This window comes from Nomascus leucogenys, chromosome 10 (genome assembly GCF_006542625.1).
Source record: "Nomascus leucogenys isolate Asia chromosome 10, Asia_NLE_v1, whole genome shotgun sequence".
Classification (NCBI taxonomy): domain Eukaryota; kingdom Metazoa; phylum Chordata; class Mammalia; order Primates; family Hylobatidae; genus Nomascus; species Nomascus leucogenys.
The window spans coordinates 92,927,244-92,951,062 of NC_044390.1; the positions used below are offsets into that span (position 1 = coordinate 92,927,244).

Sequence of the window (23,819 nt, forward strand, 5' to 3'; positions counted from 1 at the left end):
CCCTAATAGACTGTAATCTTCTATTACAAAAGAAATATTGAAGTTTGGAAGTGTTAGGTGACTTGTCTGAGGCTGCCTCACTAACAGGTGCCAGAGTAGGGATTCAGATTCTGTCCTACTGGATCCAGCACCCAAGCTGAAGCTTCCCACACTGTGCTCGGCTGCCCCCTATATTGTCCATGCTCTGGTCTTTGTATGACAGCTGAGACAAGAAGGCAGAGCGAGTACTTGCTTGACCTCAATTGGGGATGCGTGCATGGCAGGTGGTTCAAAATTTTCCCCTCTCTGTGCAATTCCACAAATGACCAAAAAGGCACTGCAAGTACTGACTTTGGGGTTACAAATAACTTTTAGGGAGTAGATGAGTTTGCAAATATGGAATCCACAAATAATGAGTCATCTGTAATTGGTGAGACCATGAAGTGAGAAACTCTGGTTTCTGTATATCTAATATATCCTTTGTACATTGTTAGATACCTCAAGTCTTAGTACTCAATATGATTAGCCTTATTTGTGCTGTTTTAATTGAATTACTTAAAATGGAGGACATACACTTTTTTAAGGGTATGCATATCCCAGGAGAAAAAACTCAAAAGATAGTCAACATAAAGAATTGCTAAGCCCTCTTACTTTGTTATATTTTTAATTAATTTATTTTTTCCATATGGGCTATACATCACTTCTTAAAAGATGGGACAGATTTAAGACTGTAGTGCTCCAAAAGGATGCAGACAGTTACATTACTTCATTCCTTATGAAACATAGAAAGGGCCTCACAGTTTCCAAAACTGGTGTGTTCTCTCCAGTGGGATGTGATTCAGGGTGATTTGAAGTGTGATTGGGGGTGGTTGGGTAGCAGTAAACAGGGGAGAACCGTAATTTTCCACAAATGCAAGAGGGTTGAGGTCTGTTCTACAGGACATTGGACTGAGAAAGTTCTAGCAATAGGTGATAACCACCTGAGCTAGGGAGAAGTGAGAGCAGAATTCCCCAATGTATCCACTGCAGGTTTCTAAATCACAGGGGACCTCAACCTCTTTTTTTCTGAGCAGGGTTGGGGGGACTTCCTTCTCTCGAGGTAGTCTGCATGCCACAGGCAGAACAAGCAACGAGTTCAGGGGAAATCAGAGGTCTTACTGAGCCTTCACCTTCTCCTAGTGCAATGCTTCCTTGGGAAGGCAGATATTTCTCTACAATGGGGCTTCCACACCTTGAGTACCTAAATGGATGGCGTCAGGCTCAGCATCGTGTCAGCATCTATTAAAAATAAGAACGTGACCCTCCACTCCGTTTTCTTCTCTGAATGGAGATCTTGTTCTCATTATTCTCTTTACAGTCGTGGGCACAATGAAGCAGATTTAACTGCCTCAAACATGCTCTAAAATACAGCTAATTTGCTTGCTTCATTGTTGTTCTTCTCTCTCTTTTTATAAAATAAAGCAAAGAGAGGGATAGAAGTAGATTCTTTTCTTTTTTTTTAATTTGAAAAGTTAAAGAAATGCCCTATTCAGCTCCCCCTGGAATTTTGGGGATGAGAGACACATTAGTTGTCAGGCCTAATGGTAGCTCTATCTACTGCCGTCTTAGGCCTGGAGGGAAAAAGACTTTGGACTGCTAAGTTCTGAGAGGATAGGAAAGGGGCTCCAGAAATGAACTTAGCCAGACTCCAGTAACTCTTCAGCAATCCTTGTTCGTTGCTTTGTGGACTGGGATTATGAAGTCCAAGTCTCAATGATTTCAGCAGATCTCCCAGCGAGTAGCCTACATTAATTATACTTAAGGATTCCTAAAGACGTCATTGGTGTTGAGAAGTGGAAGTGACAAGGATCCATCCCTGCAACTGGGGATGCAGGGTGAGTCTTAAGTGTCCCATTAGCTATTTTCTCCTTGGTTTCCATGTCGAGCTACAGTGTAGAGCTGTTGGGTGGCAAAAGGCTGATTTCTTCATTTCCAAGGAAGCACATTCATATTAGTGCCATTTTCTTGGCGGAGGGTGGGGAGATGGTAATTTATCTCAAACAACTTGGAAGTTTACTCTTTAAGTTTGGAAGTGGGCACTTCTGACATTGTTCTTGAGCCATTCACTTGACCATGTCAAATAGGCAGTTGGGCACGTGTGTCTGGGGCTCCGAAGGGAGGCCTGAGTTGTAGTTACAGATTCAAGTGAGGAAGAGAAGCAACAAGAATAAGTCCTCATTTCTGGCTTGCAAAAGTAGGGCTGTGGTGGCTCCACTGGTTGAGGTGGGGGCCCTGCCAGCAGCGCAGGCTTGACACTGCCCCTTAGCAGTATGAATGCAAAGGTTGCACACTACTTTTTATTTTCTGTCCTCTGCTCATGAAATGATTTGTAATCCCTCTTTCTTCTCTCCACCTAGATACATAAATATATTTTCCTGATTGTCCAGGAGAGAAAGTCAGCAACAATTTATTTGCTTATCCTGAGAATGTGAAGTAAAGTGGGGACTTAAATGGTCTAATGCTCAACCTGCTGAAGCATGCACATTAGAGAGGCCACCCCCAAGTGCTGAGTCAAAAGACCATGGTGAAATGCCACATTCATTCTGCAAAATTATAGCTGAATGGGGCAAAAATAATTATATCCATGTTTCTAATGCATTTCACAACTATTTTGCCTACCAGGATTTTAAGCTAGTGCAAAGCTCTCCTGATTTTTCAGATATCCTCAGTGTGACTTGAATAATGTGCTTTTTCAGTAACATAAAAACCTTTTATGCATATTCAGGTATGGTGCAAGAGTGAACTATGAGGCACCTGGGGTTTGATTAGCAATCGTTTGAGTACATAAAAAAGGTAAGATAAAGAAAAGCACACATACACACAAAAGGCAACAGAGGTTATATAACTCCATTAAATTATGTTAATGGTTTTACTTGTCAGTATTTTGTAATACGAAATAGTTTTCCTGGAGTCTATTTGTCAGTATTTGTCACTAATTAGTGCCTACAAATTACCTTTTGTACAAGTTCTGTTCATCGGGTTGTTTTGGTGTCTAATAAATCAGAGCTGCTGCAGTTCATGAACTTTCACTGTTGTTGGTTTTTGCTTGTGCTTTTCCTACTGATGCATCTCAAGGTTCTACCTCCTCCCCAAAGGTTTCCAACAACTGTGATTCCATTTTTGTGAATGGGAAGGAAATGAAGAGCAAAGTGGACACGATTGTGAACTTCACCCACCAGCACTTCACCTCCCAGTTCGAGGTCACTGTCTGGGCGCCCAGACTCCCCCTGCAGATTGAGATCTCAGACACCGAGCTGAGCCAGATCAAGGGCTGGAGGATCCCGGTTGCTGCCAACAGAAGGTGAGGAATCAAAGAGAAGGCTGTGGATCCATTTGTCCTGGGGCCCAGATCTTTGTGGGAGGCAAATTGGCCCTCAGGGACTCAAGCCCCTGGGAACCAACATCCATGGTGGGAAGCGTGGTCTGGGCTTTGGGTTCAGATGGATCTGACTTGAGTACTTACTAGCAACTTGACATGAGGAAATTATAATGAAGATAATAATAATAATAGTAACAACCTCATAGAATAGTTGCTAGGATTCAGTAAAACGAATGCAATACATAACAAGCACCTAGCACAAGATGTGGCATTTAGGACATAGCTATTTTCCATTCCCCACTCACTTCACTATTGTTCATTCCTATGTTACTCACTCTCAGTTCCCCTGCTTGTAAATGTCAGCCTTCCTCCATGGAGCACAGTACAGTGGTTAAGACTGTGGGCTATGGGATAAGGCTGCCTGAGTCGTTCCCCACCACCATCCCACGCCAGGCAAGACTCTTCATTTTATTGCCTGAATTTTAACCCCAGCTTTACAACTTGTACCTGTGTGACATTGTGCATGTGATTTAACCTGTCTCTTTCTCAGTTTCCTCATCTATCAATTAGGGATGGTAACATTACTGAAGGGTTGTCCCAAGAACTCAGTGAATGGTTACATACTATAGTAGACAGTTCTAAAGATGACTCTCGCCTGTAATCCCAGCACTTTGGGAGGCTAAGGCAGGCGTATCACAACGTCAGGAGATCGAGACCATCCTGGCTAACACGGTGAAACGCCGTCTCTACTAAAAATACAAAAAAATTAGCTGGGCGTGGTGATGGGTGCCTATAGTCCCAGCTACTCAGGAGGCTGAGGCAGGAGGTTGTCCTGAACCTGGGAGGCGGAGCTTGCAGTGAGCCGAGATCGTGCCACTGCACTCCAACCTGGGTGACAGAGTGAGACTCCACCTCAAAAAAAAAATGATAACTCTCCCTCCCCATGATCCCCATCTCCTGCTTCTTCAAACACTGACCTCGTAGTGCTGGGAGGGGATTTTACAGATGTAAGTGCAATCCCAAATCAATGGAACTTAAAATACAGAGATTAGCCATGTGGTGGGACCCATCAGATAAGGCCTCTGCAAGCAGAGAGTTCCTGCCAACTGGTAGCAGAAGGGGAAGTTGGGAAGATTTGAGGATGAGAACGACTTGATGATGTACTGCTGGCTTTGAAGGTGGATTGAGCCACTTGCTGACAAATGTGGATTAAGCCACTTACCGAAGAATGTGGGTAATCTTTAGTAGCTGAGAGCAGCCTCCAAATGACAACCAGCCAGGAATTGGGGCCTCAGTTCTATAACCTTAGGAGCAGAATTCTGCCAACAACCTGGCTGACCTTAGAAGTGGATTCTTCCCCAGCACTTCCAGATAAGATACCAGCCCAGCTGACGCCTTAATATTGAACTTGTGAATCTCTGTGTAGAGAATCAAGTTGAGTCCGCCTGGATTACTGGCTTGCAGAACTGTGAGTGTGTTGGTGTGGGCATTGCTTTAAACCATGAAATTTGTGGTCATTTGTTATGCAGCAATAGAAAACTAATACAGAGCCTGTTGCCCAGTGGTGGAATGTAGCCGTAACTCATACCTCAAATGTGAGCGTGCCATTGGAATCAGGCAGTGAGTGGAGGCTGGAAGATTTTGAGGAGAATAATGGAAAAAGCCTCAATTGCCTTGAACAGATTGTTAGTAGAAACATGGGTGTTAAAGATGTTGTACGTGATGCATGAGGATCGTTGTAGAGGAATCCCAAATCACCTTACAGAAAGCCGAGATCATTGTGGACAAATGGGAAGTAGAAATCTGAACTTCAAAAACGCTGCCAGTGAGGGTTCAGGGGGAGGTGAGGAGCATGGATTCTGGTTAGGTGGTGACAGAGTGCTTAGCAAGATTGTGCCCTGCTGGTGTGTGGAAAGCAAGTGAGGTCAGATAGTTCGCTGAGGAGAAGTCCAGGCAAACTACTGAATGGGCCCTTGGATTCATCTTGCTGCTAATAGCAGAATGCAAGAGGAGAGAGAAAATTTTGGAAGGGCTATGAGACAAAAAGAAACAGGGACCTGATGATGTTGAAATTTTCAGTATTTCCAGACAGCAAATGATGAAGACATTTTAAGAGATTCACTGTCAGAAAAGTGTGCTCTAAACAAAAGGCCAAGGGTAGATCTCGAAAACCCTTGCTGAAACTTGACGGGCCGCTGGACAAGTACATGACGTCTTCCAGCCTCCACCCAGCCCAGGGAAGTGCCCTCGTCTCCTATGGGCAAATCCAGAGGGATTCAAGTGGGATTCCTGCTTCACTGTGGGAATCCACAGTGCCGGGGGAACAAAACAGACCAGAATAGCACCTGCGGGCTCTCAAGCCAAATTTTCATTAGAATCTAAGTGCACAAAATTAGGCTACGACATATGCACTAAAACAAAGCCAATTTAACTACAATAGATTTCAGCTGCACCCAGGGTTTCCTGTCATAATGGACAAAATGTCCAGAATATAACTGAAAAAATTCACTCGTCATACCAAGAATTAGATAAACCACAACTTGAATGAGAAAAGACGATCAACTGATGGCCATGCCCAGATAAATCAGATGTTAGAATATCTGACAAGGATTTTAAAGCAGCAATACCAAAGGGAAAAAAAAAAAGCTTTCAGTAAGAAATTACAAATAGCCTTGGAACCAATTAAAAAGGAAAATATCTCAGCAAGGAAACATAACTTATAAAAAAGAATCAGCTGTAAATTATAGAAAAATATAGGAAAGAGGGAGAACAAAAGCCCTCAATAGGCTCAGAGTACGGTGGAGATGACAGAGGATAAAATCGATGAACCTGAGGACAGACAATACAATTTACTTAATCTAAATAACAGAGAAAATAGTCTTGGGGGAAAAAAGGAACAGAGCATCGGGGACCTGTGGGACCATAACAAAAGATCTAGGATTCACGTAATTAGAATCCGAGAACAAGAGGAGAAAAGCTGTCGGGCTCAAACAGTATTTGCAGAAATAATGGCTGAAAACCTCTCCAGTTTGTCAAGAGACATAAACACATAGTTTCAAAAAGCTTGGGAAACCACAAACATGATAAACCCAAAGAAATCCATGTGAAGACACGTTGTAATTACACTTCGGAAAATTAAAGACAAAGAAAGTCTTAAAAGCATCCAGAGAGAGGTTATACCAATTTGAATGGCAATGAATTTCTTGCCTGAAACCACGGAGGCCAGAAGGATTTGGCACATTTTTCAGGCGCTAAAAGAAAGGAACTGTCAGCCTCAGATTCTTTACTTGGCAAAAGTATCCTTTAGGAATGAAAGGAGAATAAAGACATTCTTACCTGAACAAAAACTTGGAGAGTTTGTTTCAGGAGACCTACCTTTAAAGCATGGCTAATGGAACAGAAAAAATTATAATGGAAAACGATTTTGAACTTCAGAAAGGAAAGAAGAATGATAGAATGAGTAAAAACACTGTTAAATAGGATAGACTTTCCTTCGTATCAATTTTTTACATCATGTTTGGTATTCAAAGGGAAAATTATGACATTATCTGATGTGGTACTTAGGATAGACAGGAAAACATACTTAAAACAATTGTATTCTTAAAAGCAGTCAGGGTAATGAGACTTACAGGGAACTAAGGTATCTACACTCAAAGTAGCAAAGTTAGACTGTAATAAGTTGTGCTTGTATGTTAATAAGCTCTATGTATACCATTGCCAATTTCCTGGTTTTGATGTTTTCTTATAGTTAGGAAGATGCTAACTTCAGGGAACTGCGTAAAGAGTGTGTAAGACCTCCTGGTTTTTATTTGTTCTTGTTGTTTTAGCTTTTAGTGAATTTGTAATTATTTTGAAATTGAAAGTTTAAATAAATGAATAGGATACAATCTGTCCTAAAATAACAGGATTGTTTTGTTTCATTACTACAAGATTTCTAAAATCTCATATATTCATTGACCATTATTATGATACTGCCACATTTTAATGAAACACAAGCCTAGTGGTGTTCTTCTTAAATTTTACCCATTAATTTAAAGGAAACTTCCCATTGCTAGCACAAGTGGGTCAACTAGTGTCATTTATCATAAAATAAATTTAACTAAAATTATTGCAAAGAAAATTAAACAGTGTTGTTAAATTCTGAGTAGACACTGTTGCCTGCCTATGTGAGCTTGTCTTTATTAACTAATGGAAAGTAGTTAGTTCCGAGAAGCTTTAAAGACATCCTAGCACAGAACAGAGACATTCCCTGTGACATATTCAGAAGGATTGAAAAATAAAATGGGAATAACTTTTCAGTATGTTATTCAAATTTTTTTTTTAAATTGAATGCTGTTTCTTTGCCACCTAACATCATCTCTCTTACTCATGGAGATACTCATTTCTTACTTTGGGAAACCAAAATTGTTATGCTATTGTGCTGGTGAAAATTTTTTCTATCATTTTATAAATGGTTCTCAGACCTTTCAGGGAGGCGGAATGTAATATAGTAAAGAAGGTGGGTTTTGGTAGTCAAATGGAGCTGTATCCAGACCTGCTAATTGCCAGTTATCTGGGCTACATATTAACCACTCCGAGCCTGGTTTCTTTATGCAAAAATAAGAACGTGTTTCATAGCTGTTGAGAAGACGAATGGACTTAGCTATAGAAAGGAAGGGGACACACATGATGGGGCAGCTGGTCTGGCTGTGTGAGCCCTGCCGCGGGAGACAACTAGCTTTGTGGCCCTGGCTGAGTGGCCGCACAAACCATGTCTTGGTTTCCTCATTGGTAAGATCAGAGAAATAATTCAACCTCGCTCTTTGGGGGTGTGTGAAGATTACATGAATTAAATATGCACGGCTGCCGTGTGTTCCGTGGGCAATCGATGTCTGCTCTCATCCTTATGTAAGCACGTGGAAGAGGACACACACTAGGTCTAATTCAGCATGCATGAGTCACTCCCCTTCTCCCCTTTCTCCCCTGACAGAATCGCCAGGCACTGAGGGCACAGACTGGTCTATAGTCACCAAACAAAGCACTTTCATAAAGGGACACAGGACTGCTACTTCTTGAGGGGAAGGTTCTGGAATTGCAGAGCCAGAGAGGGTTTCTCAGGATGGACTGTGGACAGGTGGAGGTTAGAGGATAACAGGTGCCAGGGAGAGAGGAAGGACCAGAGCCATAAGGAAGGAAGGGAGAAGCCAGGATGGGGAACAGGAGAGACACATTTCAGATGTTTTAGCAGTAGCATGAGCAGGTTTGCTCACAGAGCAGTGATTTTAGATTAGTGTAGGATGGTGGAAGGAGAGGATTGTTTGGCAAAATTTAGGACCATAAGCTCGAGAAGCTGCTTCTTTCTGTACAGACTCGAGGGCCTCAGCTGATGAGGAGGTCCGGTGTTAGAACCGTCCACTGCTGATGGTTCCTGGTCGGTCTGGGGTTCCTAAAGGGCCATTTCTGAGGTGTCATCATACCTTGACCTACTTAGTCCTCATGTGGAACTATGAGAGAGGAAAGGGGGCCAGCTGTTCCTATGTTCATTTCCAAGGGGAGGTAGCTGAGCCTGTGAGAGGGTAGAGAACTTGGCATGAGGTCTAATGGGAGGAGTCAAAATGAATCCAAACAGCAGTTCTGATTCATATCTTAGGTTCCTCCATCCCACAGGGGAATGATTTTAAAATTACCAGTTTCCAGGACACCAAGACCAGAGTCTCAGCCTCTGTCTGGGTCAGGAAGGCAGGAGCTGCCCTTGCCATTCCTGTTGCAAGCACAAAGCACATCATCCTCACCAAAGTGTGCTTGTGGAATGAGTGAATGAAGAGGGAACGGACAGATGGCCGAGCAGGTCCGGCAGGAGAAGGACCATTTCGTTTCATTCTGTGGGCTCACCTAGAATCTGAAAAACAAGGGCATGTGGAACTTCTTAACAATGAGGACTTTATTCTGTTTTGATTCCTTGTGCTCCAGGCCTACCCGGGAAAGTGATGACGAGGACGATGAGGAGAAGAAGGGACGAGGCTGCTCCCTGCAGTACCAGCACGCCACGGTGCGTGTCCTCACCCAGTTTGTGGCCGAGTCACCTGACTTAGGGCAGCTGACCTACATGCTGGGCCCCGACTGGCAGTTTGACATCACTGACCTTGTGACCGAGTTCATGAAGGTGGAGGAGCCGAAAATCGCTCAGTTACAGGACGGCAGGACCCTGGCTGGTCGGGAGCCAGGAATAACCACGGTGCAGGTACATGCCACCACGCCTTGCCACTTTGCCCAACACCAGTCTGTGTTGATGAGTGGCCAGGTAGATGCTGTTGTGCAGATGTGTGTCTGTGTGCACATGTGCATGTGGACATGCATATCAACATGTGTCACTGTGCATGTATTGCATCTGTTTGATTGTAAGAGAATCCTGAGAAGCAATAGAGCATTCATCAATTTTAATAACCTAAACTCAGATTAATGTTTATATTCTAGAGACTTGAGAAAAATACCTAATCCCTTTTACCAAGAAGGCTAAATGAAACATGTAGTGTAAATAATCTTTTCGCCAACATCATACTCTCCATTTTGTATATCACCAATAGAAGGTGATACTGCTGAGAGCTAGTTTTTTCCCTCCTAACCTTGAAGTGTAACCATTTAGTTCTATCATACCTTGTACAGTAGACAAAAATTTTTAAAAATATAGTAATCCATAGCTATTCTTTATCATAGTGATAGTTAAATTATATTCTAGCCAATTTGACAGGATAATTCTGCAGAAATGGTGCAGAATATTTCTTTATACAAAATTAAAATGTTTCTGCTCAGAGTTAACTAAGTCAGATTTTATTACAGCCAAAGCTATATTTTTGGCAAAGCCGGATGAAACATGGTATGTTCTGTGTTTTCTATTTTTGTGTAACAAATTACCACAAACTAGCAGCTTAAAAAACACCCGTTAGTCAGCTAATATTTCCGCAGGTCAGGCATCCGCGTGGGCCTGCTGCATTCCGTGCTCAGGGCACCATGAGGCTGCACTCCAGGTCTCAGCTGGCCTGGGCTCTTATCTGGGAGTTTGGGGAAAGGCTTGCCTTCCAAGCTCCTTTAGGCTGTTGGCAGAACTTAGTTCTTTGTGATTTTAGGACTGACTGAGGTCCCTGTTTCCTTGCACTCTGTCAGCCAGGGGTCACTGTGCCCCAAGGCCACCTGCATTCCTTGTCACGTGGTCCCTTCCGCCTTCGGTAGTGGCTGGATGGAGTCATTCTCACACTGTGAATCTCTGACTTCCCCTTCTGCCCCCAGCCAGGAAAAGGTCTCTGCTTTTAAGGACTCATGTGATTACATTGGGTCCACCTGAGTAATACAGGGTGCTCACCCTGTTTGAAGGCCAGCTGTGCCATTCTAAATGTTAGTTGTTGGGAAAATGTTGCTCTTTGAGTACCTAATATCAATGGACAGTTTTTTATTATTGCCTCTAAATTAAATCAAGATTCTCTCAGAAAATACACTGCTGTTATCATGACATAAATCAGAGGAAACTAAATAGACCAAGATGATCTTTATAAAACTCCTGCAAGTGTTAAGTGTGATTGAACGACAGCATAACACTTCCCTAACCGATTCCCACAGGTGCATGCATTGAGCCGAGGGCTGGGAGAGCACTTTGTTGGGAGCCCCAGTTAAGGGACTCATGGTGCTCATGAGGAGCAGAGATGCATGAGCCTCCTCGCTGACTTTTCAGGTCCTCTCGCCGCTGTCGGACTCCATCCTGGCCGAGAAGACGGTAATTGTCCTGGACGACCGAGTCACCATCGCAGAGCTGGGAGTGCAGCTCGTAGCTGGCATGTCTCTCTCCCTGCAGCCTCACCGAGCAGACAAAAGGGCCATCGTCTCCACAGCTGCTGCCCTAGATATTCTTCAGTCCCCACAGCAGGTGAGTGTCCCAGGGGCCCTGCATCCCTCGTCAGTGGAGACGACCTCTCTCTCGGTTAGCACATCCTGTGAAAGAGCAGGAGAGCCCTCACGCCTAGGACTGGGGATTCTTGAAGCTTCTTGCTTCTTATCTGGGCTGCCCTGTCTCTGAGAAAAGTATTCAGTGGCTTAGACACATTTCCTCTTATGTGCTTTTCCACGCCGACCACATCCCCATACATTTGCTTTCCCCTGGGCTTATCTGTGCCAGGCACAGCCTGCTGCTAGACCGTGACCAAAGGATCACGTGTTTTCACTTCTGCCAAAGCAGGTGGTTTTTGATACTTGGAAATTCCATTTCAGCTACTTAAGCATGGGTAACAGGCACCAAATTGCTGTTTACAATAATTATGGTCAACTCTAAAACGTCCTCCCATCTCTAAACTTCTGTAAATTATTTCTAAAGATACCAGAGCCACAGAGCCACTGTGTCATTCAAGCCAGCCAGCCTCACAATGCATCTTCCCGAGTCTTTCCAGCCAGTGCATGTTTTGCTACGTCACCACTGGCTTCTTAATGAAGAATGTTCAAAGTGATATTATCTTGAGCAGTAGCCTGATTTGTTGCACCTGAAACTGATTCAGATAAATTGCCTGATCTTTCAAAATGTTTTTAAAAAGGTCAAAGTCAAATTCTATTGTATGTATGCAATAAATTAATTTATAGTTTAATGCAGTCGTTAAAGTTTATTATTTATTCCTTGTACCAGTGAGGCTACAGCACATTATTGATGCCGGTTCAACCAGTTCAAGGCATAACAAGAACTGTTCAAGATTATAAAACTATAGAAATCTCCTTATATTTAAACAATTCATATAGGAAATTATACTTATGTTTTCAAATTTGAAGGAATCTGATTATAACCTAATGCTTTGGTTTCATTTTCCTTAGGAGGCAATAGTAAGTTCTTGGATTTTGTTCAGTGATGGTTCGGTGACACCTTTAGACATTTACGATCCTAAGGATTATTCTGTTACTGTCTCATCATTGGATGAAATGGTGGTGTCTGTCCAGGCAAACCTTGAGTCCAAATGGCCAATTGTGGTTGCAGAGGGTGAAGGACAAGGGCCTTTGATTAAGTTAGAAATGATGATAAGTGAACCTTGTCAGAAGACCAAGAGGAAGAGTGTTCTTGCCGTGGGTAAAGGAAATGTCAAGGTCAAATTCGAACCAAGTAGTGATGAGCACCAAGGAGGCAGCAATGATATTGAGGGCATAAATCGGGAATATAAAGACCACCTCAGTAATTCCATAGAGCGCGAAGGAAACCAGGAGAGAGCAGTCCAGGAATGGTTCCACCATGGCACACCTGTTGGCCAAGAGGAAAGTACCAACAAAAGCACAACCCCCCAGTCTCCCATGGCAGGGAAGAATAAGTTACTCAAAAGTGGTGGTCCAGATGCCTTTACAAGCTTCCCCAGTCAAGGGAAGTCACCGGACCCCAATAATCCTAGTGACCTCACAGTGACCTCAAGGGGGCTAACGGACTTGGAGATTGGCATGTATGCCCTGCTCTGCGTCTTCTGCCTGGCCATTCTGGTCTTCTTGATCAACTGCGTGGCATTTGCCTGGAAATACAGACACAAAAGGTTTGCTGTGAGTGAGCAGGGCAACATCCCCCATTCCCACGACTGGGTCTGGCTTGGGAATGAAGTGGAACTTTTGGAGAACCCTGTTGACATTACACTCCCGTCGGAGGAGTGCACAACCATGATAGACAGGGGCCTGCAGTTCGAGGAGAGGAACTTCCTTCTGAACGGCAGTTCTCAGAAGACTTTTCATAGTCAACTACTCAGACCCTCTGACTATGTCTATGAGAAAGAAATTAAAAATGAACCTATGAATTCTTCGGGCCCAAAGAGGAAGAGAGTCAAGTTCACTTCCTACACCACCATCCTCCCAGAGGACGGCGGCCCATACACCAACTCCATCCTGTTTGACAGCGATGATAACATCAAGTGGGTCTGCCAAGATATGGGGCTGGGGGATTCGCAGGACTTTAGAGATTATATGGAAAGACTGCAAGACCAGATGTAAACTCCTTTCTTATGTTTGTATTCACCTTTATGCCTTCTGTTTTTTGAATGCTGGAGCAGTGAGTTTGATCAGCAATAGGGGATGATTTAACAAAGTTTGATTTGTGGAGGTCTGGTGGGATTCATTTCTCAGCAGGTAAAAGAGGTCTGGAGAGCTATGGAAGCTGGGTTTTAAGTCTGGAAATGCCTCTAAAACAGCCACATGTGGGGACTGGAGAAATTCTAAGACAACAGTTTTATGGACTGCCTGATACGAGCTCAGTGCAAATGTATTAAACCTGACCCCACAGACATTGTTAGTCATCTTGTGACAAATGGCCATGTGGAATTAGAAAAGATTTGGGTGTTGATTTTTCTATTCCTAGACCTTTTAAAGCACAGTGGACACTTATTGCCCCTTGGCCTGAGTTTAGACATACATGAAAGATGACTGAATGTAGCTATCCTGATTTGTCATGAGCGCTGCTCATTATTTTTATATACATTTGCACCTGCACCTGTTCCTTTGACCGCTGGAATTCTTTTTGAAACATGAAGAGAAGAAATTTCAGTCTTTTCCTTGAGCTCTGTTTGATTTACACGAGTTTTCTTCCCTGGGATTTGCCATGTCGTGTTATTTCCTGGGTCTCCATACAGGATGTCAGGTTTTTCCAGTTTTCTGCACTTCATCATCTAGGGATGGTATCCAAGAAGCTTATTCTCACTTTGTTTTTCCTTCCTTTTGTTGTTGAACTTTCTTGTATAACACTGGGACAAAGGGTTTTACTTAAAATGTTAATGTACAGTGAGGGAGGGCCATCTCTTTACAGTTTTCTACGTGAAGTTTCAAAAATTTGGAGAAAAGTTGTCAATCACAGACATTTATTTTTATTCTCTGCTTGTTGAAAACTCATGGGGAACTCCTGGAGTGCATTTCTGAGGGTAAAAAGGCCCCAGCATAGCTGTATTTATACAGGTGCTTTGTGGCCAACACAATTTATTATCCAAACTGAAGTCTTAAAGTAGAATTGACCTACACAGAAAGGAAATTGCCTAGGAAATAGATGCAGATTACACTTTCCATTTTACCAGAACAAAAGTTTTTTTTTTTTTTGAATAAGTAGAATGACATTTCAAGTTAGCAATATATAGAAATCCATCCATACAATGACCAAAAAAACCAAAAAAACCCAAAAAACTCAATCATACTCTGGCAGAGATAAAACATTGACAGCGTGTGCATTTGTGGAGAGAAGCAGTGGGTTTCCCCCCAAAATCCATACAAATAAATGACTGTTCCAGAACTCCAGAAGCAGGTATTGTAGAAAACAAATTTAAAAACCACAGCTATTGAGAAATCAAAATGGCAAGAGAAAAAAAGAAACAACTCCTGCATAATGGTTAAATAAAAATGTTAATAGCATCATGAATGGTCTTAAGGCAAAAATTTCAGATTAGCAAAATGTAATGACATATTTATTAAGATCGTATTATTGGAAATGTAGACACTGGACTGATATGCCTCATTATGAGCTTTACTGAGGCATTTGCATCTCTAAGAAATATAATTTTAAAGGCCCAAAGTAGAAAGGATCTGCAGGAGGTCGCCTGAAGCAGTGCCCTGACTCCAAATGGCTGATAACTGAGCTAATCCAAGGAGAGGCGTTCAGCTGTTCTCCTATTATAGATTTCCTTGGATGGGAACAGGACAACCCAGCCTCCTCTAGCCATGACGTGGCAGCCAAGAAGTTCTTCCTGTATCTCTGGCCCACAGGACTGTAGTATGTTTGTGAACAGTGCTGAAATTGCAAGTGATGTAGGCCTGACCTCCAGAGCCCAGTGTTCAGTTAGTTCTATAAAATGGGGCTTAGGAACCGAAGCTGGTGAAGTTCCAAAAATAGTTCAGTTTGATGGGATAAGGAAGCGAGGAGAGCCAGGCATCAGCTGCAAAAGGAGCTTGCAGAGAGATGGCTGACAGTTTATGGGAAGATTCCTCAGTCAGCCAAAAGCTTTTCAAAGAGTTTGGTGCAGAGGTAGCTCAGAGCCAACCATACAGGACCGAAGAAAGTTCATGTGCTGATTGACACGTAGCTATGCAGGTGAGTCGGCTCCTTCTGTGAGGCTTTTCAGTCCTCTCTCTCTTTGGATCTCTAGCATTCCAGAAAGACTGGGAAATCATTTCTGAAAATGAAGAACCTCCGCTGAAACAGGGAGGAAATCTCTCACACACATACAGCAGGGTCCTGCCCACTGGTAAAGTGAGACTTTGGGTAGGGGGTATAACTGGGGAGGAGGTAAAGGAAATTATCCCTGCCATGGGGAGTGTTATTAAGGAACATACAAATTAGAGCATTCCCTCTGATGGCAGTGCTTGATGGGGTGCAGGGAGCAAACTGGGGAGCATTCAAACATGCCAGCAGGGCTGGAAACTGGCCGCAGTCCTGAAGATGCTTCTTGTGATAACTTAGAGTCACCCTGAGTGATACGGCTCCTGTGTAGCCACCTTTGCTCCTTTGTGTTAAAACCCGGTCAGTTCAAAATAACAATCAAATGGAAGGCCATGGGGGAAGGGTTCCTTCCACCATATAACCCACACCCAGATGTATAGAAACACATATACATACATATACCCGTGTGTGTGTGTGCGTGTGTGTGTGTGTGTGTGTGTGAATACTGAAGAGCCAGACAACAAACTATTTAGTAAGAATCAACAGTGACTGTCAATTGTTCTCAGATTTGGCATGGATACTATTTCTCATGAAAGAATTTCATTAAAATATTTCCTCCTCTAAATATTTCCTGAAGTTTATAAACCATGGGTTATAGCACCTTGTTTTCCAGCTAGTCAATATACAACTATTAGGTGCTGTGCCCCAAAATATCTAAAGTGGGGGTAAAGATATAAACTATTAAGCCATGAAATCTAATTTTCTGGGGACCATGCATTTGCCTGGATTTTCCAGGATTTTATGGCTGATAGACCCAAATTATTAGTCTTGATAAATAACCTGAACCAAACATTTATAAAGTCCCTTCCTCTCCCATGGGAATGGAATGCTCAGACTCCCGCTGAGGGAGACACCAGCAAGCCTCTTGAGAAAGCACCAGACAGTGAACTCTGTGGTCACATGAAGGGAGGTTCAGACGCTAGACGACCAGCATATGACCTGGAACCACTGAGGATTGCAACCGCTGCCTCCAGGGTCCAGATGTGCTGCAGTAGAGGCCAGAGCACGGGAATCAAGAAACAGCTGCCACACCAAAGAACTGATGCTTAAACACACAGGTATGTTGCATTTGAGAGAAGGCAAGAAGAAAAGACAATAGAAGGTTACCCTGGAAAAGCAACACCTAGCAAACCTCAGAATACTCCATGTGTCCCAAGAGAAGGAAGAATTGACTTCCTAGCTGTTGTATATTGCACACTGGCCAGGATCAATTCTCAGACTATAACAATCCTGACTATCTAGACAGAAGTTTCTATTTCTAAAGTCATGCAGGGGGAAAGTTGATTAAGTTTTGTCCCATTGCCACATCTGTAGACTAAGTAATTTGTAACTTGCTAACTTTTAAGTTTTAGAACGTCCACCTTTGTGCATTTTGGTAGCATTCTTGTTTGATTATTTTAGAAAGAGGCCTTCCCATTGCTGGGATGTTGGGGCCCTGTCAGAGAACTATTAAGGCTCTGTGAGGGAACTATTCAGTCTCACAGCCAGGACCACAGAGTGCGGTTTCATCTGAACCCTACGTGTCAGGGACACCAATGTGTTTTCTACTCTAGTTACCTAAACATGGTCTCAATTTTCCATTTCATTCTCTGTAAATGACACAATAGATGGTTTATAAACTCAGCAACCCTCCCCTTTTATTAAAATTATATATATGTGATGTAATGCATATCACCTGTCATGTAAAGGGACAGTATGGATGGTGGAAAAGTTATGCTAAAATATGGATTGCAGATATTTTTGTATGTAATATAGGCAATATAATGAAACACCGAGTTTTTTAAAGTGAAAGCATGCAAAATTGTAGCTTTTAAATGTACAGACATCCCACTCAAAAATATCTAAACTGATAGTGGGAAAAACATTTGAGACCTAATAACATCTGAATTTGGAATTCTGGCCTAGAAAGGCTGTGGCTTATGTGGGGATTGATGATGGAATCTGCCAGAACATTTTCATCTTATTCTTCTTGACTTCTGGATTTTTTCCTTTTCTTTTTTCCTGGAAATATTTCGGAAATAAAGTGACTTCATTTTTCAGCATAAAGGTATATTCTAACCACAGGGTAACACATCGTTTTTAACATGAAAATAAACATTTAAACATTCTTCAGTTGTTTCATTATTTTATCTGCATGTTCCCTAAAACAGCTGTATGGTTGGCTATAATATAGATTTATTTTTTCTTTTCAGCCAGAGATTTTAATACCCTTGATGCAGTAATAAATGGACATCAAAAGAAAACCTTTCTTAAAAGTTGCCAACATATTTTACCTTGAAGACATTTCTTATTTGTTATCCTGGTAGGCTGGGGAAAGCTCTCCAGATGTCTCAGAAAAAGATCTCCTGTGTCTCATGGCCCCGCCCAGGTTCAAACCATGTTGAAAGTCAGTGCTGAAATGCATGATGCTGCGGGTGTTTGAGAGCCTTTGACCTCTGTCCACCCTTTGGTCTTTGCTCATCAATGGCTTGGTCTTGTATATGTATTTGGGGCAGGGGCTTTGTACTGGGCCCAGGGTGCTGAGGTTTCCAGACAGGCAGAGCTCTAGAGACCTAAGAAAACCACAGGACAGGTGAGGATTCTATTTGAGAGGCCGAAGTAGATGTTTCAGCTGAAAGACGGGTGGTACACTTGCCAAGTCCCTAGAGGGGCTAGAGGCTCTCTGTTGGTGTGTGTGTATTTCTTGAAACTGCAGAGTCGTTTCTGGCATGCTGGCAAATGCTGCTCCTTGCTTTCAGGATGAATAGGGATGCCTCTTTGGCAATAATTTGATGTGTCATAATAAATGCCCAATACCAGATCTAATCTTTCTCCAGGCCCTTCAGATACCATTCAAGTAACTGGGTGTAAACACAGGAGTTGGCTTTGTGAAACTGAGGCGGGATTTCCTGCCTCTAAACTATTGGCAGCAAAAGAGCCAAAAATGTGCTCCCGGGTGCAAAACCCCAGCCCCATCAGAATTGCTTCTCAGCAGTTTGGGTAACTGTTTTCCACTAACAGCTTCCTCCTTGTCTTTTCCCTGGGAAGATGGGAGCCCTGACACAGAACTCAACCGGTCCAGCACTTTGGGAGGCCCAGGTGGGCAGATCACCTGAAGTCAGGAGTTTGAGACCAGCCTGGGCAATGTGGTGAAACCCTGCCTCTACTAAAAATACAAAAATTAGCCAGGCGTGGTGGCACGTGCCTGTAGTCCCAGCTACTCTGGAGGCTGAGGCAGGAGAATCACTTGAACCTGGGAGGTGGAGGTTGTAGTGAGCCAAGATCGTACCACTGCACTCCAGCCTGGGCAACAAGAGCAAGACTCTGTCTCAAACAAAAACAAAAGAAGAAAAACAAAAAGAACTTAACCAGTTCTCCCCAGATCTCAGCGTGCATGCATATATAGAGTTTAGTAAAATATGTTTCAAAAAAAGAAGGATAAAAGAAAGTTTGAAATAAGATTTGTGAAAGAATGAACACTTTATATTTAGGTTTTGTGTGTGGGTGCAAAATGTAAACACGGCATTTGAAATTTTTTCGTATTGAAATCCTTAATGCCTGTTAGTTTCTTTATGGTTTCATACAATCGAGATAGATTCTGAAGTCTTTTTGTTGTTTGCTTTTAGAAATTTTTAAAAATACAAAAAAAAAAAAAAAGCGCAGAAACATTTTCATCTGGGTTACTGTGTTTATAGACTATTCTATGGCTCAAGACAAATAGGGCACCATCATTTTCCAGATAAGAAATAACAGTTCAAGTTCATTAGGGAAATTATCTTCCCAGTCCAAGCAAGCAATAACGTTATCAACTTACAGTACTGGACAATCTTCATATTCTATGAGATGCCTTTAAAATTTCTTTGGATTTAATTGCTGCTCTTGGTCAGTTGTTCAAATGAAACATTGTAATTTTATGTTAACGACAAGAGTCTCACGGGAGTCTCTTTAGATGCTGCAGGAACTGAGAGGATAGAAGACCTCTCTATACATTGACATTGCCCATTGGAGTAAAGCACTTTACGAACAGAGAGATGGATGCCGCTTTGGGATTTGGGGTCTGTGTGATGCTGATGTTTTTCAAACCTATTTGGAAATATTGCTTCTTTGGGATGGCTGAAATAACTTTTGACCTGACACATCTTTCTGTACTTCCTGTGGCCAAAAAAGCAAGTGAGACTTTCTGTTTCCCATTATAAGGCTGGAGATGAAATAGTCTGCCACGTTATTTTTACCTCCTTTGTAAGAATTTGACTTTCTGAATGAAATAACAGAATGCCAGTGTCAACACTGACCATATGATATAGTTATTTCACTTAGAGATGCTTCCTCAAAGAGCGTGCCTTTTTCCTCCATCATAACCGCTTTAGGATCTCTGTTTTATCCACGTATTTCCCACATAGTAGAAGCATTTTCCATTTCCATGAATATTACAGGCTGAGAAGGAGCACACATCTGGCACTGATAAGCACACTGGCCCAGGCACTCAGCCTTCTCATTTCATTAATCTGGTTGGTGACAGTTTCCATCGGGCACACCTGGAAATGTCCATCGGACCTATTGCCGTCTCAGTTGCTGCAATGCAGTGAATTACCCCAGAGCCACCAGTTCACATGCCCAAAGATGAACTGGCCCATGGAGGGACTTGATCGCCAAGTGACTTCCTTTCTGTAGTTATCCTCTGATATGACCCTTACTTTGGACTTCTAGCAAGGGAAGTGGATTCCAAGAACAAAACCAATTGTCCAACCTCCATTACAGGGGTCTCCTAGGTATTCTCCACACATTATTGTGGGCATAAGCAAACACCACAACTATGAAAGGCTGAGAGTGGAGAATTAAGCCATAAGGAAATGATCAAACCTAGGAAAAAATAAGTGGCTATAAAACACTGAAAGATAGTCACATGCACATAGCGCATATCATGCAGCAGACCCGTGCTCTTAGAGGGAGGCAGTGTGTGTCTTCCCATGGCAAGTAATCTTTACAATACTGCCCATGTATAACGTGTGTCTACAGGGCATGCTGTTGTCTCAAAATTGAAATGTGCATCTTAGGTATCAGTTCCCAGCCTCAGACTCTTCTCAGGCAGGTGGACCGGATCTCAGGTGCAGAACATAGTGAGTGGCCAAACCTACACAGGCCAGCCAGTAGTGTGCTTTGGGGTGATTGCAAGGCAGCAAACAGTGGGGACAAGTTTTGTCTGGCATTTGAAAAGGTGTTATCCCTTACTTTCCACATTTCTGAATCGGATTCTTGTTCCCTGGTAAACGCCAGATATTATAAACAGAGCATGCTGTTATGACATTGTGCTTCTATATACCTTTTTGTATAATGTATCTATCTCATTATATTACCTATGGTTTCAGTATGATCTGTTGTGTATGTTCCACCGTATATTTAATGTCTCTGTAAAGGCACTTCCAAACATTTTGAAAACGAAGAAATAAAACATGTTGGATGATTCCTTGTTATAGTAAAACAATTAATTGGTAGGTTCCAGGAAATAATCTTTTCTTCAAATAGGTGTTCAGAGGTAGATATTCAGATGTCCTTAAGTCTGCCATAGAGGAAGCTATGTCTTCAGGTTCTTGATGGCAGTTATGGGCTGAGACCTTGAGAATAAAGGAAAACAATGGCTTATTTAAGCATAAGGGCAAGATTCCCAGAGAAATGGGCTGGCTCTCGAGCCCCAAAGAAAATACTTTGGCAAAACATCATGTTGGGCCCTAGTCTACATTAGGAAGGGACCATCCAGAAAGAAGACAGTGGTGCCCCGTGAATGTCTATAGCTAAGACATGCAAACTCAATTCTTGGAAAAGGGGAAGAAAAGTCAATTTTTCTTTAAACCTGACAAAGTTGAGTTTTAGTGAGAGAAAAAGCTTTATTCAGATATGTCTCTGCCTGTAGGGAGAAGTTTGAAGTGGCAGGAAAGTATTTATGAGGTCTGAGTGGCAGGAAAGCTCATTCAGGCACCAAAAATTCCAGTTCATGTTCATAGTCTTGGGATGTGTTACATTTAACTTCATAACAACTAAAATATTTCAATGTGTTGAGTCTCCACTGCTCTGCAGATATTAACCAGGAAAAGGACCTCTACCATGCCATACCTCTACCCTCTCCAGACAATTGGCTTTAATGGCTATGTTGCCTGAACTAACGTCTGCCATTGCTAACTAAAATCTCTTAGAATTCAGCTTTAGAAATGCAAATACCCACCCATGATAGTGTCACGTTGGCTTTCTTAGATAACCGTGGCAGTCTTAAGCCAACATCCATGCTCCCTGTGATAGTTACATGGGTCTGTGGCAGTTTCTTAACCAATAGTGTGGTCAGCACTACTCTAGACATAAAGAGTTGTTTACAGAAATCCCTTCCCTTCGTGCAAAGGGCAATAACTTTATAAACAGAACATGGCTGAGATACGACCATTTCTTCGATGCCTTGACACTTCCTTTAAACAAAGATGCAAAACAGAACTCAAGAAGGCAGCATCTCCAAGACCTCTGACGCCACCTTGGAGCACGGTTAATCTACAGGTGAGTTTCCATGGTGGATTGGACACAAACTTGGCTTGAGCTACACATAATGGAGAACCTTGCTTGGTGCTACAGATTATTATGGGTCAATGCTGTTGAAAGTTGATCTTTTAGTATTCTAAATATTTAAATAATACTTGTCCTAAAAATTGTTAGCATGAACTTGTACACTGTATATTCAGGTATTCTTGTTTTAAACCTGCAAGATTAATGACAATACTGACATTGACATTACCTACTATTGATAGTTTTTTTTCATACAAAGCAGGGGGGAGCTTATATTTCTAATTTCAGTGTTTTTTACTTTGTTTCACAAAATCTCAAAGACATTCTATGACCTAGGAGCCTTCCAGTGCCCTTTTCAGCGGGAATAAGAAAGCATATTTGGGCCGGGTGTGGTGGCTCATGCCTGTAGTCCCAGCATTTTGGGAGGCCGAGGCCGGGAAGATGACTTGAGGTCAGGAGTTCGAGACCAGCCTGGCCAACATGTTTAGTGAAATCCTGTCTGTACTAAAAACACAGAAATTAGCCAGGTGTGGTGGCACACACCTGTAGCCCCAGCTACTCAGGAGGCTGAGGCAGGAGAACCACTGGAACCCGGTAGGCGAAGGTTGCAGTGAGTCGAGATCACACCATTGCACTCCAGCCTGGGGGACAGAGTGAGGAAAAAAAAGAACGTATATTTGGATTTTTATACATTATGGTGTCTGTTAACTGGATGACTAGTGTCCCTTTGTGTGTGCATTGAGAAGTTGATCAGAGATGAAGGAGGAAAAATCGGGAAAGCGATGTTAACCAAGAGCCAATTCAGGGAGCATATTATTGTTCATCATTGTCACTCTATATGAGTCATATCTGTCCTTGCGTTGGGAGGGTTCCTTCCTATGTAATTAGGAAATGTTAGCCCTTAAAGCTCATCTAGGGAGCATGATTAAATAACTGCTGCAAGTCTGAAGCTGCTGTACCTGGAGGATCTATAAACTAAAGAGCTCTTTGTCCCTACAAAGGAGTTGATGGGTACAGCACATCAACATGGCACATGTATATATATGTAACAAACCTGCATGTTGTGCACATGTACCCTAAAACTTAAAGTATATATATAAAAAAAGAGCTCTTTGGTCCTAACCTTTCTCTTCTTCTCAAGGAGTCTCTAAACTACCCGTCTTTCCTTATGTGATCTGAAATCAAGTTATGATGTTTGGAGACCTCTGTCAGCCCTGTGGCAGTTCCAACTCATATTCAAACTCTCAAATGCAAAGGGGAAACTACCAAACCTAAAATGACTGCAGATTATGTTTAAATGCCTGCAAGGCTTAATATTATGCCAACTTCATCACTGCTAAATTTAGAACCCATGAAATTTTCATGACGTTTGAAAACAATCCATGGTGGGACTTCCTAACTTTCCAAGAATTTTCAAATGCTTACAGTGAATACCAATAAATTGTAGCCTATTGAAAATGATAAAGAGTATTTAAAACCAGATAATTTCATAGGCAAAACAATAACTTTACCAAATAAATGCATTTCATATTTACATGTGGTTTTACCATAAATGTTAGATATGCCTTGTAGTGGAAACTTCAGATGGAAGAGCATATGTGGGGTCTGCAGCAGCCCTGAGAGATGGCCCTGGTTCCAGGAATCACCTGATGTTGTCTTCATCCTGGTGATGAGAAGTGTGTTTGGAGAAGGCACAGGAAATCGGAGACCTATTGGTAAATTAATGGAACCAAGGGCGCTGTTCACTTTATTTTATCTATTTATAACAATGAGTATGTGGTTGAA

At 42.3% G+C, this 23,819-nt stretch overlaps 1 protein-coding gene across 1 annotated transcript in view; it reads left to right on the top strand.

Annotated features, from left to right (window-relative positions):
• Window positions 1-20,952, top strand: part of LOC100606383 (transmembrane protein 132B) — a 494,015-nt gene extending 473,063 nt beyond the window's left edge. Inside the window, exons 6-9 of the mRNA XM_030821671.1 lie at window positions 3,114-3,319; window positions 9,287-9,557; window positions 11,040-11,231; window positions 12,161-20,952. Of these exons, the coding sequence (XP_030677531.1) occupies window positions 3,114-3,319; window positions 9,287-9,557; window positions 11,040-11,231; window positions 12,161-13,306 (1,815 nt within the window). The 3' untranslated portion in view covers window positions 13,307-20,952. The remainder of the gene's footprint in view (window positions 1-3,113; window positions 3,320-9,286; window positions 9,558-11,039; window positions 11,232-12,160) is intronic.
• Window positions 20,953-23,819: the final 2,867 nt, after the last annotated feature.